We start from the raw sequence: 17,526 nt of genomic DNA on the forward strand, positions 1-17,526 counted from the left end.
AGACACTGACATTGACAGCAAGATTGGTTTTACTTAAAATAGTCTTTCCATAAGAAGGAGACTTTTTATTTTTTATATAAGTAGATTCACTGTCCAAATCTAAAGGAGGTATCTGAATCTCTGGAAAATAAGTCTGTGTTTTCTAAAATTAAAAAAGGTTTAAGCTAAAAGCATTTCAGTGTCTTTTGTTGAGTGTACATAAATTATCACAGAACTTCAGTTAGATTCCACATGTATAAATATGACCAAATTCTACAATGATTTCTTTGGTTAAAGTTACCTTGTGCTCCATTTCAGTTTCAGGAACCCTATTTTGGGAGTGTTTTTTCAGAAGATTCTCCTAAAAAGAGTTACAGGATAGGAAGTAAATATTTTATTTGAATTCAGTTGTTAAAAAATCTTCTTGGTGTAATTACAGAACACAGTCCACTATCATACACTGTTACAAAGTTCATATAAACACATGGCCAGATTTAGTACAACTGCAGCATTCAAAAGTCATTTTTCTATGCACAGATTCATTTCTTAAACAGCTTCTCCCAGTGCACAAGCCCAGGCCAAACCTGTCACCCACACTGCTACAGTTATTAAAAAAATTCACCTTTTCCTCCATTTCTGCTTTCAGTTGTTCCTTAAGGGATGACAGTTCACTTTTCAAACATGACAGCTCACTTTCCTATAAACAGGGAGAAAAAGGGCAGGGAAAAAAGAAAACAGGCCACAATGAGACAGTAATTAATAGGGATATTCATCAGAAACAAAGGAAAAATCCATTTGTTTTGCAACCCTATAGTGGAAGCTCTGTTTTAGCTTGTTTTAAAAAGAGCTGAAGTACTATAAGAACCAGGTACTTGACCAGAAGTGTTCAAGGTAAGAACCTAAAACCCTTGGGAGAACAGGGGTTAAGGGGGATGGAATCCAACTACACTAAAGGTTCTTAGACAGTGAGGTCAGAATGTGACACACTCTCTGGAAAAGCAGACAGAAACCAACTGCTACTCCAATTTATTTTTAGAAATGTTTGGGTTTTTTAACACACATTATTATAAGATCTCTAAGAAAATAAAAGCAAGCAGAAATTAGTGGGTTGATCTTTACTGTTCAGTCCCAGTAAAGCAGACACTTAACCCCTCTCCAAATATTAAATAGGAAAAGTAAAATATGGTATTTATGGTTATTTTACACTTGGATGACATCAGCCCCTCCACTGCATTATTTAGTGTTGAAAAGTCCTCCTTACCAGTGATCTTTCTGATGAGAACTGCTCTTGCTGCTTCATTTTATAGAGTTTTAACTCCACGTCCTTTTCTTCAACCATTTTGTCATATTCATGCTGTTTTAAAAAAACCAAACCAAACCAAACATTGGACTCAATGTTACAATTCCAGATCTCCCCAGTCTGCAAACATCAGTCCTTTTCTCCAACCAGGCTCTTCTGAAGATTCATGGAGCACCAGGAACAAACTCTGGGGCTTCTGCAGAAACCACGGAGCAGAAAATGCCCCAGCAGAATTAATTTTGTGGGCTGACAGAGAATGCTTGATCCCTGTGCAGCAGCACATGTCCCAGCACATAAGCCATGCTGTTTTTATTAATGGTATCTGCTAAACAGATTGCAAAAGGGAGGAGTAAAAATGTACATTAAAATATGTCACATTAAACTGCTGAAGGTCACCAAGGAATCTCCTGGAGAAAGAGGCCAAACTGCCACTGCAGGACACTGCATTAGGTGCTGTCAGAGGAAGCCTAGAGAGAAAAAAAATCCTAGAAATGTAGATAAATGGAATTTTTCTGCCCAGAGGCATGTTTTCAAAATCTGAAGATGAATTTATTTTTAGATGATGATAAGTGAAGCATGTGTTCAACTTCATTTTCCTGGACTCAGGTCTTTTTTATGAAGTTGCACTTTCTAATTCATAATATGCTGATTTTGAAGGGTTCTTACATATCCTGGTATCACCCAGGACAAATCACAGCAATCAAAACAATCTCTTACCTTGTGTTTCTCCATCAGTGCCACCATTTCTTTGATCTTGTGCTGACATCGGATATCAGTTTCTCTCTGTATCATTGTTGCTTCATCATAAAGCAACTTCAACTTTTCTACCTGATAGTAATTAAATTTCATTTAATTCATGAACAATTAACAACAATACATATTTTTTAAAAATCTTACTTTCATTTCTTCTTCCCCCTGTGGGTGCAAAGTATCTATAGTCTCATTTAGGCTTCATTTGCTTTTAAGAACCTTTTCAAATCCTACACTTTTTATGCATATTATTAAAATGGGCAAATAAACATAGATTAAAAGTACATCCATGGCAGGTAAGTGTCACTTAGAACCACAAGGCCATTTCAAGCACTCTGCCCTAACTTTTCCTGCAGAAAAACAGTGACATGGGAGAAGTTATAATCTAATTTGCCCCTGCTGTATTTATACCGACAATAGAATTTCTTTGAACAATATCTTGATAAAAAGAACTTTTAACTGGGTTCCTATTTTTAAAGACATACACAAATACTTCAACTTAAGCATCTAATGTGCTGAAGCTTTGCTCTCAAGCAAACACAAGAAGTTCCAGGTATGTTGATGTGACTGAAATGTAAGAGCAAGGACTGGCCAATAAAGCTTCATAAAACCATCATACATCCAAAAAAATTTCAAACTGCAGTAAAAATGAACATCTCTCACCTCTTCCTGAAGTTTATTTTCATTTACTTTTTTTGTTTCAATGTCTTTTTGATAGCTGTCAACTGTTTCCTTATGTTGCTTGTTCATATTTTCCAGCTCTAACTGCAATTTATTCACCTTTTGGGAATGTAAAATTGTTGCTGTTATTTGTTCAGGAATTAATATGCCAATGATTTTTTTTTTTACCTCTTATTTTTGAGCAGAAACACTCTGTTACTTTTCAGGTATATGATTGAACTGTTTCCTATTTAAAGTTCAGCTTTTTTTCATAAAGAATTAAACTTTGGCCTGAAGTGAGTTAGAAAATGCTCACAGAAACAATGGCAAGAGCCCAATGGGAAAGAGAGCCCTAAGCAGCCACCCTAAATGCTGTGACTTCCTTGGAAAAATAAGATAAATAGAGATTTTATTCCCTCCTATGTAGATCTATTTCAGATTTTCCCAGTTGTCCTCCCAACTGTGCATTTTGATTACAGTTTTTTCTTTTAAGTTTTTCGTAGGAATATCTGAAAAAAAGTCCACTTCTTTCTACCCAAATCATGTATTTCTTTTAATTGCTTTTCTATTTCAATGGGATTACTGAATCCTCTTCAGTACACTATCAACCAACCAAAGAAAGGGACTGATCAGGAACATAATTCCTTGGGATGTGGAGTCCATCTCTTCTCAATGTCTACGAGCCCAGTCAGAGCTCAATGACTAAAAATGGAAACACCTTCCAAAAATTATGGGCCCATTCCTGCAAAATATGTATTCCAGATCCATAAACTAGTTCAGAATGTATTTGAAAAATATTATCATTAGTTACACTGGGATTTAAAACACTCATCTTCTACATGATGTTATTTAAACTGACCTTTCCTTCATAAACACTGGTTTTCTTGCTTTCTGCAGTAATTTTCTTTTTCAGCACCTTATTCTGTTGAAATAAAGCAAAACAAACACTGTACTTTAAAAAGTGAATAGAATTCTGTAATGGTTTAACTGCATCAAGCAGGTCAGAATTTTAAAAAATTCCAGCTTTGATCAAGCAAATAACTCTCTGTGGAGCAGTTCAGGTTCCAGGTCAATTCTCAGAACAAAAAGAATGTTCCACTAATTCCTGGGATAATCCTGTTCCTTCAAGACCTTCTGAAAGGCTCCTCCTGGGCAGCAACAGAGAATAACAAACGAGGGGCACAATGGGAATTAAAACTAAGATGCTGCTGACAGAAGGGGCATAATATAAAAGTGATATATTCTTACAGTGAAGTTATTACAATTTGTGCTAATTGTGCACAGTTCTTTTCTACTAGTGGTAACTGAGACAGGGCTTTATTACAAGTCCATAAGTAACACCATATACTAAATGAGAAAAGTAAATGTTTATTATAGATATTATTTCTGGAATTGCTATTTTCAAATGAAGGACAATTTAACAAATCAAGTAATTTCAAAGGTGACTCCTTAATCTGCTCAGTTAGGATAAGAGAGGAAATTATCAATTACAGAGGTGTATCTAAAGATATCACAGCAGACAAAACCTGTTGAAAAGTAACAGTCACCACAAAATATCACCTTTTATGTATTTGTGACTTTTAAAAGCTGTACACACCTCCTGCTGCAACTCCTCAATGCATTTGGTTTTATTTTCCACCTGTTTCTTTAAATTATTCATCTGAAAGAGATATTTCAAACATTAATGAATAACTCCTAGCAATGCCTCCCTGTGTTAGAGATTGTTGTCAGTGTTCTCAAAGGTGCTTTTGCCCCAGGCTGATTTACTCCAGCAAACTGAAACACAAGCTGATGTGTTACATGAGCAGAGTTTCAGCCTAAAACTACTAGAAGATGTTAATTAATGGCAGTGAACCAGTTCCTCAGTGGTTGTACAGTTTAAAAAGAAGAAAGAAGGGAAAAAAAAGTAACTTCATAATTTAAAAAACAATCTTGTGTCAGGTTCCCTACAATCCATGAAAAAAATGAGTTTTCCCAGTTACTTCCTACAGTCTTCAACTGCTTTGCCTTTCTCGAAATTCCATTTTCAATAGTCTTAACCTGGAATCACAATTATAAATTTTGGACTTTTACAATGAAATTCTGAAATCCATTCTAACGCTAAAAAAACCAGGTGTGCTTCGAAACTAGAGTAAGGAAGTAAAAATATTTGAATCTCTCTAAGCTGAAACTCATATCATATATTGAAAGCTAATCCAGAGCCCATCCATCACTCAGTGGGGAGATGGAAATAAAGGAAAGGAGGTTCCCTGTTTGCCTGAAATCCAACAAATCTCTAATTTTAAGCCTTCAAGCAAAGAGTGACCATCCCAGGGAAGGTCCCTGTCTTTTAAATGACCATCCCAGGGAAGGTCCCTGTCTTTTAAACAGAAGGGCTCAGCATGTGCACAATATTGGCACCCCTGGAGCAGCCCTGAGAGCAGAACCCTCTGGCACAGATCACACCTGGAGCAGCCCTGGCAGCAGAACCCTCTGGCACAGATCACATCCCGAGGCAGAGCCTTGCAGGAAACAACCCAACAAACATTTTACATTTCAATTCTGTCCTTATGTTGTATATTTTCAGGACAAAGCACAGGATGCAGCATACATTTTCTTCTCTTTCATCCAGTTTACTTTCAATCTCTTCCCCTGTCTTTGCCATTTTCTCCTTCAAAGACTCCAGTTCATTTCTGAAGGCCAAATTAACAAGCATTAGTAAATATTTAAGATTTACTAAGAACCTCTTTACTGCTTAATCTTTACTAAGAAATCTAACTTCTTTTCAGTAAAGACATATTTTATTTTCTAAAAAGAGCTGCTAATATTGATGGGAATTTCATAAGCTGTTCAATGAAAATGTTCTTAAAATGAAGCAAAGAGCCTGGTAAGTTAATGTGTGACCTGTCCACACGTTTTGTAAGGTATGGAAAGGAAAATATATCCTAAGCTGTAATATCAGAATGCAGCTGTGAAACATGGAAGGCTGCCTGGAACTGCTGGTACAGAGACTACTGCAAAGACTGACATTTATCCAGCTTCACCTTTTCACATTTAATTCATAACCTTGAACCTTTATTTTCATTTCCTTCCCACCTAAAATGTCTAATGCAAAACAGGACAGCTCCTTCTATGGAATACAAAGCTATGGCAAAAACTGTTCCTGTAGCAATAGGTATCTCTAATTTGAGAAAATGTCTACAATGGCCAATTTCTACAACGTTTAGCTATATAATCTAAAAAGAACATTAATCAGAAATCACAGAAAGCAGCATATGAACACAACACTCAGACTAACTGTGATGGAATTGAGTCTAATTCCTTTAATAATATCAGATATTAAGATCTGGTTTTACTTGCCTTAGCTGGCCATTTGCCTCTTCCAGGTTTTCAACTAACTGCTTTGCATTCTCTTCTTTTTTCTTGCTATCCTAAATAAAGACCCGTGTAAATTCAAGGTGACATCTTAAAAAATTTAAAGGCCCCCAAAGCACGTTGACCTGCCTTATTCACAAGGGTAACTGTGCTTTCTTTGTATTTCAGACACAGAAACCAGTTCAGATACTCTACAGAACCATGGCATGTTGCAGTTTACTATCTGATTTGTACTTTAAACTGATTATTGTCATCTAAAAGCAGCTGGAAATCTACAACTTGCCTCGTGACTCTCTTGCAGTTTCTTGAGTTCTGCAGCCACCCCACTTTTCTCTTGTGCTATTTGTTCCTTCTCTAGTGAAAGCTCATTGATACACACTGTTAGTTGCTCATTTTTTAACCTAATTTAAAACAAATGGTCAAGGGAAATAAGAACGTGCATTTTGAAATTTCCTTTCAAGTTAAATTTGTCCATTATCAAGTGTTACTTCAGGCTGGAAAAAGTCCAGGCCTTTATCTACAAATTTAAGGTTTGCAGCAAAGTCACAGTGATGCAAAAAGGCAACAGAAGAAGGAAAGAAAACGAGTCAACTTTTATATAAATATAATGGCTGTTGAAGATGATGTAGTTCAAAGCAGGATTAACAATGAATTCAGAAACTTTCTCTTCATGTTAACACAACCAGGTCACAGAGATATGGAACAACTCCATACACACAAAGAGAGAAAATGTAATTAATAAATAGGAGTATATAATGAATGTCATACTGTGTCATTCAAAATTTTCATTAGAAAACAATCATAGATCATTCATTGTGTAATAAAGTAACTTCTATGTAACCCCCCCAAAATTTTGAGTATTGTATTTTCAAAGATGGTCATACGCCTCTTGTTCAAGGTCCGTTTTCAGAGTCAAAAGCTGGTTCAAATAATCTTGTTCCTTTTCAGCTGTACTGGTCAGTTGGACCTTCAAATCGTGGATTTCTTTCTGCAAAAAGAGGAGTTTTGAGTTGACACATCTAAACTACAACTCGTGAAAGTCTCCAGACATGAACTGAGAGCACAGAGCTTCCAGATGGACCCAACAACATCCAGCAGAGATGATCCAGAGCACATCTTCACATCTCTGTGCTGTGGAAGGGGTGTGAGACACTGAACTCTGACATGTCCCCCACCCTGAGTCTAATTAACCAGTCTGCAAAATTACTGACTAAATTAGTTTTCTTGGACATCATTTTAAATAAAGACATTCACTTAGACATCATAAGCTTTTTGCATTTACCTAAACAAAAAAGACTAAAAATAAATCCCAGAATTCCAGTACTGTGTGACAGAACAGAAGGGCAACTGAAGGGATGGGACACATCCTTAATGCAGATACTGTGGGAATGCAAGAGCAAGGGAGCAGAGGCTCCTCTAGGACAGAGGATCTGCTGCCTCTGTCACCAGCAGAGCAGCTCAGGGTGCAGCACTGCTCTGACTCCATTTCTTATGTTCTGGTATACAAGTTATAATGTGTAACTTAACTATTTATAAAAACATGTTACTACTGTCCTTTTATCAGACCTCTCTCATTTGAAGAACATTTTTTGTTTCTTCTTCTCTCTGCTGCAAACTTTCTACAGTAGCCTCAAGATGCTCCTTCTTCAGTAAAAGTCCTTCAATTTTCCCCTGTTTTAGAACATTGGTGAGACTCAGTTCAGAAAATTCAATGCAGATTTTAAGGAATAAACAGACAATGGTAGAATGCACCCCTGGTTTCACACTATCCTACTTTAGCTGATACAGTTTCTTGTTAGACTTGTGAATACAAAATCATAATGAAAATAAAAAACTCTATTAAGAATGTACTTGATATAGCTCAGACTTCTGGGACAGAACATGGGCCTGTGTCAGAGGGCAGGAGGGTTCACTGACACCAGAGCTAATTCCCTCCCTACAAGGAAGGAAAAAAATGGGAAATCTTTATGACCAGAGGGGGTGGCATTTAAATAGGTGTGAATGAAGAAACCTTAACAAGGAAAACCAAAACAAAGCAGAACAGGACAAGAAAAACAGTGGGAAGAATCAAGTCCTTCAAAGAAACCACTGAAATTGTGTGTTTACCAGAAACATTAAGGCAGAATAAACAGTGTTTATATATGGCACTTAAGATACTTATAAAGCAAGAGAAATTTCATATGAAAAGTAAATGCCATGAGACGAATAAAATGAACACTTACCAGTGTTTCTGACAGTTCTTCAAGTTGCTTTTCTTTGTCACATTTTAGTTTAGTCATCTCTTCTACAGCACATGTAATGTAAAATTAATGGAACAGAAATAATTTTTCCTATTTAGCAGGCAATATAAAACAATTTTCCCTTTGCAATACCCGATTTTCAAAACTTGGTGGATTAACTTCAGAAACTGTAAAGCTAATTTATGACTTAATCTAAATGTGGACTTGAAAAAAGGATTAAGAAAGACACTAGCAAATATATATCTGAAGAGAAACTAATCATTTATCTTCTATAAAATTCAGAGCCTATTATGTTTTCCACAGTTAGGCCTTCAAATAAACTGTGGACTGTAAGAACAGAGTAATCTCCAAGTATTGATGCATCTGAATTGTTCCAGAAAAAGAATCTGAACTGCTGAAGGTGCTCACATGGACATGCTGAGAAAGGAAACCAGTTATTGGTAACTTCAGAATGTTTTCTATGTGCACATTGGTATTTTACACTGGACACTGAGGTCATGTTTGGTCTGGACTTCTCCCAGGTCACATCTAGACAAGCACCATCAGTTCACTTTGGAACACTCTTCAGATGCCCTCAGTGGACACAGGGACATCAAATTCTATTCCTCATCTGTCACATGAGGACTAGAGACATGTGCTGCACAGCAGGAAAACTGAAGACAGACCTCTTACTCTGGGGGCTAAGGAGCACCTACCTAGAAACCCCAGCACATCAGAGCAGCATTTAAAGATAACCTGTGTCATTCCACATCCAGCTGGTCTGCAGAAACCTTAACGGGAGTGTTTTGTCTCTGCTACGAGCTACACAAGTCATTCCTGGGACCTGCTGCTCAGCAGTGTCACACCTCTCAGACAGTCCTGCAGTGCCAGGAGCCTGAGCTGGAAACCAAAGTGATTCCAGGAGAAGCCCTGCATGGATGGTCTTACACTGGAGATGGGCCCAGAACTGTGGTTTGGCTGTCACAGTTACAGTGACCACCAGAGAAAAGGGAGGCAGAGGAGTGAAAATAAACTGAAGCATTTCCTGCCAGGTACAGGGACTGTAAAACCATTTCTCGAACCAACAGAGACAGCACATTTCCAGAAAACAGCAGAAAACATCTTCTGCCTTTCTCCAAGTCTTACCCAGTTCAGCAGACTTCTTTCTGAGCTCCAAGGTGAGCAGCTTGCACTCGTCTTCACATTTCTCTAATCTGAGAAAACGGTAATTAAAAAAACCCCAGTATATGTACAAAACACTTCATTCAAAACCTAAAGGACAGTAAGACCAGGTTTTATCACAAGCACTTTAAGAACATTTGCCTTTCAACAGGCAGATGGTATATCTGCCTGCAACACATATCAAATTGCACTTTTACAACTTCAGAACAACAGACATAAAAGTAAGCAAATATTTACATACAGAAATCTGTATTTCTTAAAGACAGAATTATGAGGAGGGGGGGAAAATGTTTTTTTTTTATAGACCAGTATCAACCAGCACAACTGAAAAAAATTACATTAAATTTTCTGCATTTAGACCACTGTGACAAAAAACCTCTGAATTTCAGCTTCATGTCCAACTGTTCTTGATTTTGTCATAAACTGCTACCTATAAGACCATTCTTTGAACTTAAAACTTTTAATTTACCTATTTTGCTCTTTTTGCAGCAAGCTTTTCAAATTGGCAATAGAAGTCTCAAACTCTGCTGTCAGGGCTGCACACAAAGCCTTAGTTTTTTTACATTCTTCCTCCTGTGCTTCCTTTTCTTCAGTGACCTGAATTAATGTTTTCACTGTAGTCTGGAATTCGTTTTCTAAGCTCTTTTGAGTAACCTTCAAAAAATTATATCATTTCTAAATATGTTTTGCAACAAAGAGCTACAGTTGTTTCATGTCTAAAGTTTCAGTAATTATTTATACAATTACTCATCTAATCTATTTATGCTGGAAAACCATAAGCAAGTTGTACCTCTGCCTTTTCCAATGAAGTTTTGGCCTCCTCCAGCTCTGCCCTCAAATGTTCTTGATTGACCTGGGACTCCTTTAACATTTCTCCTTCAATGCAAAAAGATGTATGCTTATATTTAAGAAAAAAAGGGTATTTACTAAAAAATGCTGCTAAAAATGTAAAATGATACACGCTCATAGAATTTAACAAAGACCAAAGGTACTGGCATCATATACTACAAATATTTTGAATATAAATGGCTTAAAAATATTGAAAATCAAGTTCTGAAAAATAAGTTTCCTCCTCAGTGGCACCTGTCTGACTGTAAATATGCAAAACTCAGGCAATGTGTTTTCCCCTTGCAATCTTCAAAAGCCCTCACTGCTTGACTCGCCCTAAAAACGACCCTGCCAGTTCTGATCTCACATCAGCAGTGGCTGTTCCAAACAAAACTAAGGCCTGCAAGGCCCCAAAATGCTGTTGCTGACTAGTAACAGAGTGAAATTATCATGATCCTGTTTCCTATGCTTCTATAAACAATCACATTTTAACACAGCAGAGAGGACTCTTACTTTTTTCTTCTATTAAGTCAGCAATCTTAGTTTGTGATTCCTGCAGCTGAGCCTTGATGTCTCTTATTACATCATCTTTTTCATCACTCTGTATGATAAGAGCTGAAATCTAGCAAAATTAAAATAATATCATAATGAAGTCTAGAGAAAGGACAGATCCCCATTTCCATTTGTGCCCCGTGGAGGAGGAGCAGACATTTGCTGGGATTCCAGTCACAGAAGGTGCTTGGTCTGAGCCAAATATCGATCAAGCCGTGAATGAAAAAGTTCTCCAGAATCAGAACATGAATTCTAACAAACTAAAGATACTGAACATCACTTAATTTAGCAGAATCTGACTTAAATGCAGCTCCAGCTGTTATTTTTGTCTTTTTTACCAATGCCCAGAAACTCCTTGGCCCTTGCATTGCCCCTTCACTCACAAATAAAGCTGTGTGTATTAGATTGTAAAACTCAGCAAACCTGCTCTTCCTTCTGACTGACTTCCAGTTTGCATTCTCTTTCCAGCTTCTCCATTTTTTCTGCTTCTTCTTTTACTTTTGAGATACAGTAATATCCATAGTTAACATTCTAGCTGAAAGATACTCCAAGTTCAATACAACTTTCCAGTTTAAGATTGCTTGTAATTGTACAATTCGTTTCCTAACGAGCAATTGTTGACACAATGCTTGATTTTATAATTAGACAAAACACCTTTTTTGCCAGCTTTGCACAGAATGAGTCTATTATTCCATGTTTGTTACAAGAAATTAACAGAAACGCCCATGTAAAGATTAAACAGGACACAGTAGCCTATATAAAGCAAATATTTAATAAAGTTCCTGTAGCTACACACTAGGGCATTATCATTTAAATACACCAACTATATAAAATAAGTGGTGATCTCCAGACTGTATTCACAGAGAAACCTTGGACTTTGAAAAATAAAGTTCCAAATTTGGCCCAGGGGAACAATGAAAGGGCCCAGGCAGTGAACAGCAGGCAGCATGAATAAAAGAGGGTCCCAATGTCCCAGAGTCACCTGCTCACCATTTGAGCACCTCACATCTGTCTGCCTTGACACTGCAGCTGCAATAAAAGCTGTGAAGTACAAAACTGTTGTACCTGAAGAATAAACCACAACAAAGAGAATTCTCACATTTCAAACTCATTTCCAATCTGTCGTTCTCTGCTTGCCCACGAAGCTCTTCAAACGCCGCTGTCATCCTCTGAAAAACAAAATTCAGGATTTGAAGTTCAGTACTGGAAACCCTGGAAGTTCTCCAGAGGTGGTTTCCAACCTTGGCCATTCTGAGAAACTCCCAGGGAGGTGAAACAGAGCACACAAAGGAGACAGAAGTTCTGGAGGTCACCTCACACTGTGCACAGACCACACAGATCACAGGGATCCACCTCCCACACGCTCCTGCACTTCATTCAGTCAATGGGCTTTATAAATACAAAAATCATTTCTGAAAAGGAACTGAAAGTCTGACTTCCTGCATCACACATGACACGATCCACACAGATGATGGATACAAACAGTATCCCAACAAAAGCACATAACTCAGCCCAACACACCCCTGGAACTCCCATTCCAGCCTTTTAACCAGCCACGTCACTCACTTCTACGTTGCTGTGAAGTTCCTCGTACAGTTGTCTTGTTTCTTCTCTTTCCTGTTCATCTATCAAAGCAAGAATGGACAGCAGTTTTTCTTTTGAAAAAGAATGCCAAAATCAGCATAATGAATTAAAAGAGGAATTATCTTTTCTTATTAAAACCCAGTAATTATGAATCAGAGTGCCAAAAGTTATGTAATCTAGGGGAAATGTATATTCCATTGAAACACCAAGCAAGCTCAGCTTTTAAATTTCCTTCTCAATCTCACTTTTGCTGTGAAAAGTGCACTTCTGGATCAATTTATATAACTATATCAATTCTTATACTATTAATGTTGTTGAATATTAATGTATCAAAAATGTTAGTGTTTGATAAACTCTAATATAGAGTTTAGCACTAAATTTCTTCCCATCAGCAGTGATACCTACGACCACAGAACTGTCATTAGAGACTTGTAACAACACTCCATGTCCATATTTTCCTTTTTTTCTTTCATTTTTGTAATTGCTACCATTTTTCCCTAAGAAAACAATCATAGAAGAGAACAGTAGGAAACACAGCTATCAAAGAAGAACAGTGTATCTATACACAGGTGTTTCTAGAATTAAGGCTAAAAAGAAACAGACACTTCTTAAGTACCCGGGATCAAGTCAGGAAAAGTTTAATGATTATAATACCAATTCTGAACTGCATATAAAACAAAATCCCCAGTCAAGAATATATTTTAAACCCTCGAGAATTTAAACTTCATTAAGTTCTCCAGCTGTCTTGGCTTGGTCAGTCAGTGAGAAGAATGCTGGTTACTCATTGTGCCTTGGGGTTGGGACCTTTTTTCCCCACCAATGTGTGACTGCTCCGAGCAGGAAATGCCAGCTCTGGAAAACTGTTGGAGTGCTGGGAACACAGCCTGAAGTGCCACCTCATATGTCTTCATATATTCAAGGTGCCTGGATGGGACTGAAACCCTTCAGTGGGCAGCTCAGACTTCAGGAGACCTGCACTGCTCTGGAGTGACTGCCAGCTGATCAGGGTCTGACACTGCCTCAAACCAAAGATCTCCCAGGCCTGGAAACTGTAATGGACTATAAACAATGCTCCTGGCTTCAGAAAACCTCTGGGGTTAACATTACAAAGCAACACATGTCAGATGTGGCTTCACTTCTAATTTTGTGAGCTGCCTAAAATTCACTTCTCATTTTAAGAGCCACATCCAGTTCATCTGAACCACAGAACATTTCTGGAACAGCATGAGAGCTTTTTTCTGTTGGTGAATTTAGAGCAAGCCAGAAATACATTTACTTTTATAAATCAAACTTAAAAAAGCATTTACATTTGCTGGTCTTCTCTGTGAAGTGAGTGCAGGTCTCCTTGAGCAGGTTGCACAGATGCCTTGAAGCGGTGCTTCTAAAAGAGGGAAAAACACCAGAACATGTTGTCACAAGATTCCAGTGCTTTGTGTACCTGAGTAACAAAGTAAATAACCTTTACAATTTAACAGCTCTGTGTAACTGCCCACACCAGCACAGTTCTCAGCATGAAAACTAATTATTTTCACCCCCCCCAAAAAAAGTTTATCTCTACTACTTACTCTTTCAAGAGATCTTTCTTTTCACACAGCTCATCTTCCAGTTTTAAATGGAGTTTTTCATTTTCAAACTAATTTCATAGGGAACAAATACAAAAAGACACTGTTACTGAAAAAAATACCAGAAATACACTGTGACTTCTCAAAAAAAGTAATTTTGTGGTCAGAAGACAGAAGTCTGTTTTCTCACATGCTGAGTCATCTTTTGCATTAAAGACATGATAATAAACGATAATTTACGAGCAACTGAAACACAGGTATGTTCTTCACACACACATTCACACAGGAGAGGTGCACACCCCTTCTCAGAAGAACCATTTTCTTAAGGCACAAATCAAACTGCAACATTCTTCAACACTGAATTGTACAAATAATATTGTCCTACTAAATCAGGAAGCACTTTCTCTTAACTCTATCTATTCAATGGATATTGTACAATACTGGCCTGCAGTTCTTGAATGGTTTTATGCTGTGCTTCAATAATATTTCTATTTTCTTGCAGTTTTCTTTCTTTCTGATTTAGTTCTGATTCCACAGTCAGTTTCCACTGCTTGATCTTCTCAGCCTCTTTGTAGAGTTTTGAGTACAATTCATTCATTGTCTCTATATTCTATTAAAACAGGTTCCACAATTTAATCTCAAATGCTATTTAATTAATAATGTTGCAGATAACATATTTATCTCAGATAACATATTTATCTCTTAGAAGGGAGTAATTTTTTTCCACAGTTGGTGACACAAGCTTATACACGACCAGGAGCCAAAGTTTAAATCTTTGTGCATCCACTGTGTCTGTAACAACAGACATTTCAGAGAAAGTAGGAGACACAAACACAAGTGAAAAACCCCCAACTGCCTTCAGACATCACCAAATAGATGGTCTTCAAGAAACAGATAACTGCACTCTACCAAAACCAATAAAACTTTTGCTAGAATTATCAGTAGAGCCAAAATTCCTCCTATAATGTTCTTCACACCATTTCCCTCCTCTCATTCTGACAGACACTGCTGAGCTCAGTAAAAGCAGCTGCAGAGGCTCTGCTCAAGAGCACCTGTGATATGTTTTCACAGGTAACTCCTACACAGAGCAGGCAGAAAACCACCCAACCTTGTGCTCTTAGAACATGGTTCAAGTGTTGTCCAAGCAACGCTGGGTCAGTGCTCAAGGCAGGTCAGAGCAGCACAGGAGACCACGGGACAGTTTGGCTCACACAGGATTTCCCCTCACACTGTCCTTGTTTTGGCTGCATCACAATATTATTACAGTCCTGACTGTACTTTAACAGCTGCCAGGATTAAAAGAAGTTTAGTCCTTGGGGATATCAGTAGGAGAACTGCAAGAAATGTGTTTTATTTTGTGGCAGCAAACAGCATTTTGAATATGGGAAGTACAGAAGGTACTGCAAAGAAACGAGCTTTACTGAGCAGTAAAATGCTGGTAAAGATGCTATGAAAAGAATCCAATGCTTGAGGAAACCACTCCACCAAATTAATTGTTTTACAGATAAAATAAACCCAGACCAGACAACTGGGATAATCTACTTCAGTTTTCCAAAGGATCCTTCTGCCTTTCAACAGACTATTCAGAACCACTTCCACAAAGATATCTAAGTGTTTAAGTCTTACTTGGATTAAAACCTCCAGACTTCCCAGACATTTAAACAAAACCCCAAACCAAAAATAATGAACAATCTTGGAATCACTTTAATTTTTAAAGGTTTGTCTCCAGGCTTGTTCAATCAATCACAAATATCTCCTCTGATATCTTCTAACTGATTCACTTTTAAATAGGAGACAAAACATGATTATTCCCTTCTGACTATTTCCTTTAGTCCTAAATTATCTACTGAATAATGCTTTAGGCACTGTTTGGGAACAAATTAAGAGGCCCCAAGAAGTTAGATATGCAGAGTTGATACTTAGCTGACCTCTTCATCTACTTCAGAGCAAAGTTTTACTTGCTGTGACATTGTAGCTGAAATATGAAAAGATTTTGATCAATGTATTTCTAAAAAAAGTATCAGTGAAACTGTATTTAACATCATTACAGTTATGAAACTGTTAAGACTACTCATGAATATTAAAACCCAACAATATTAAAAATTAAAGAATGAGCAAGGTAAATGTTTATTTTAGTCTTACCTGAATCAGTGACTTCACCACGGCTCAGGGTACGGAATGGCAACTTAAAATCATCACCTGGGCATTTGTTAAAACCCTGCACAAATTTTAAAATGAGCTTCTTATGGGTAGGTTTGTAAAGAAAAAAAAAAGTACAGCTAATGTGAAAATAGAATTTTTCATTACAAAAGCAACTGACTACAATTTTCAAAGCCCAAGGTGTTGGTAATGCCTTTGGAACTCGCCTCTTACTTCACAGCAGTTTATCAAACTGTTGGTCTTCTGCAGTTTGCTTTATAGACTGAGGCCAAAGGGGAAGCTTTTGATGCAGAGCACTCAGCAGCTCTTGGCTGTCTGTGCACAGGGGCATTAAAGGACTCAGGAAGCAAAATTATTTCTTTGAAGACCAGTAGTTGATATTTATTTTTTGCTTTACTTCCAAGGGCAGCTCTAAACCACACGTGATCATGTTTTAGCACGAAAATGTCCTTTTACAAGGTTTTTAGTAACAGAAGTTCGCGTTGTAAATAGCGAAACTCATCTCCTGTTAGAATATCCCGTTTGAATCTGAACAGATTTCAAAAGGAGCCTCGACATGAAAAAATAACTTGTTGAATTCACATAATTCAGTGTGGTAACAGAACATTTTCATTGCACACTTGATCCAGTGAGAGCAAAACATCAAAGCCACTGTGAGCACTGGGGCAGTGCTCACTCCCTGTGCTGAATTACATCAAACGGGGATTTATCATCAGTGATGTACAGCTACAATTCAGAGCAGACGCTCGAGAAGGTGACTCCAGTTTTGATAGAAACAACAGCAAAAGGCTTTGAAATTGAAACTGAAGATGTTTTCCCCCAGCACCAATCTTAGCAGTATATTTAGTATATGAAAAAGTATATGAAAAAGCACAGGCTTTCCCGCACGTGTGTGTGTGTGCTTCAATTCAGGGCTCTTCTGAGGGACTCCCCGGACAGAGCACTGTCCCCGTGTCCCCGGGGAGGGGCCCCTGCGCTCTCCCACCGCCCTCTCCTCAGCCCCGGCCTCCAGAGCAGCACGAACCCGAGCCGGGCCCGACGGCGCCGCGTCCCTGACAGAGCCCCGCGGCCTCAGCGCTCACCTGGCTTCTGGCCGCAGCCGGCTGCCCAGCGCTCAGGCGCGGCGGCACGAACAATTTAAACGGGTTTTCTTTTTCCATGGCCTCGGAGAAAAGCCGGGGGGGGGCGGAGGGGGGGCGGGCGAGTCGGCGGCCCCGCCCTGGGGCCGCTGAGGGGAGACGGCGAAAAGGGCGAAAAGGGCGGGAAGGGACGGGGCGGCGGCGGCCCCTCAGCGCGGCGCGAGCCCGGCGGGGGGCGCCGCCCAGCGGAGCTCTGAGGGCGCCGGCGCTGCCCCGGGAGCTGCGGGGTGAGGAACGGTGAGGATCGGCCCGGAGCG

The 17,526-nt window shown here is 38.5% G+C and overlaps 1 protein-coding gene across 1 annotated transcript; it reads right to left on the reverse strand.

The window, feature by feature from the left end:
* Positions 1 to 205: 205 nt before the first annotated feature.
* Positions 206 to 17,375, reverse strand: LOC113962628 (synaptonemal complex protein 1-like). Its single transcript, XM_027673382.1, has 26 exons — positions 17,213 to 17,375; positions 16,113 to 16,188; positions 15,899 to 15,945; positions 14,416 to 14,580; positions 13,974 to 14,041; positions 13,716 to 13,789; positions 12,391 to 12,449; positions 11,924 to 11,993; positions 11,248 to 11,321; positions 10,780 to 10,894; positions 10,235 to 10,320; positions 9,914 to 10,098; positions 9,409 to 9,476; positions 8,266 to 8,327; positions 7,610 to 7,714; positions 6,928 to 7,031; positions 6,327 to 6,444; positions 6,029 to 6,099; positions 5,280 to 5,361; positions 4,287 to 4,349; positions 3,549 to 3,611; positions 2,693 to 2,809; positions 1,997 to 2,107; positions 1,241 to 1,333; positions 602 to 676; positions 206 to 340 (listed from the first exon to the last, which is right to left on the reverse strand). The coding sequence occupies exons 1-26, from the start codon at positions 17,288 to 17,290 to the stop codon at positions 221 to 223; spliced, it is 2,349 nt and encodes a 782-aa protein (XP_027529183.1). The 5' UTR covers positions 17,291 to 17,375; the 3' UTR covers positions 206 to 220.
* Between the last annotated feature and the right edge of the window lie 151 nt (positions 17,376 to 17,526).

The sequence above is a fragment of the Neopelma chrysocephalum genome, unplaced genomic scaffold, assembly GCF_003984885.1.
Source record: "Neopelma chrysocephalum unplaced genomic scaffold, ASM398488v2 Primary Assembly neopelma1_183831, whole genome shotgun sequence".
Classification (NCBI taxonomy): domain Eukaryota; kingdom Metazoa; phylum Chordata; class Aves; order Passeriformes; family Pipridae; genus Neopelma; species Neopelma chrysocephalum.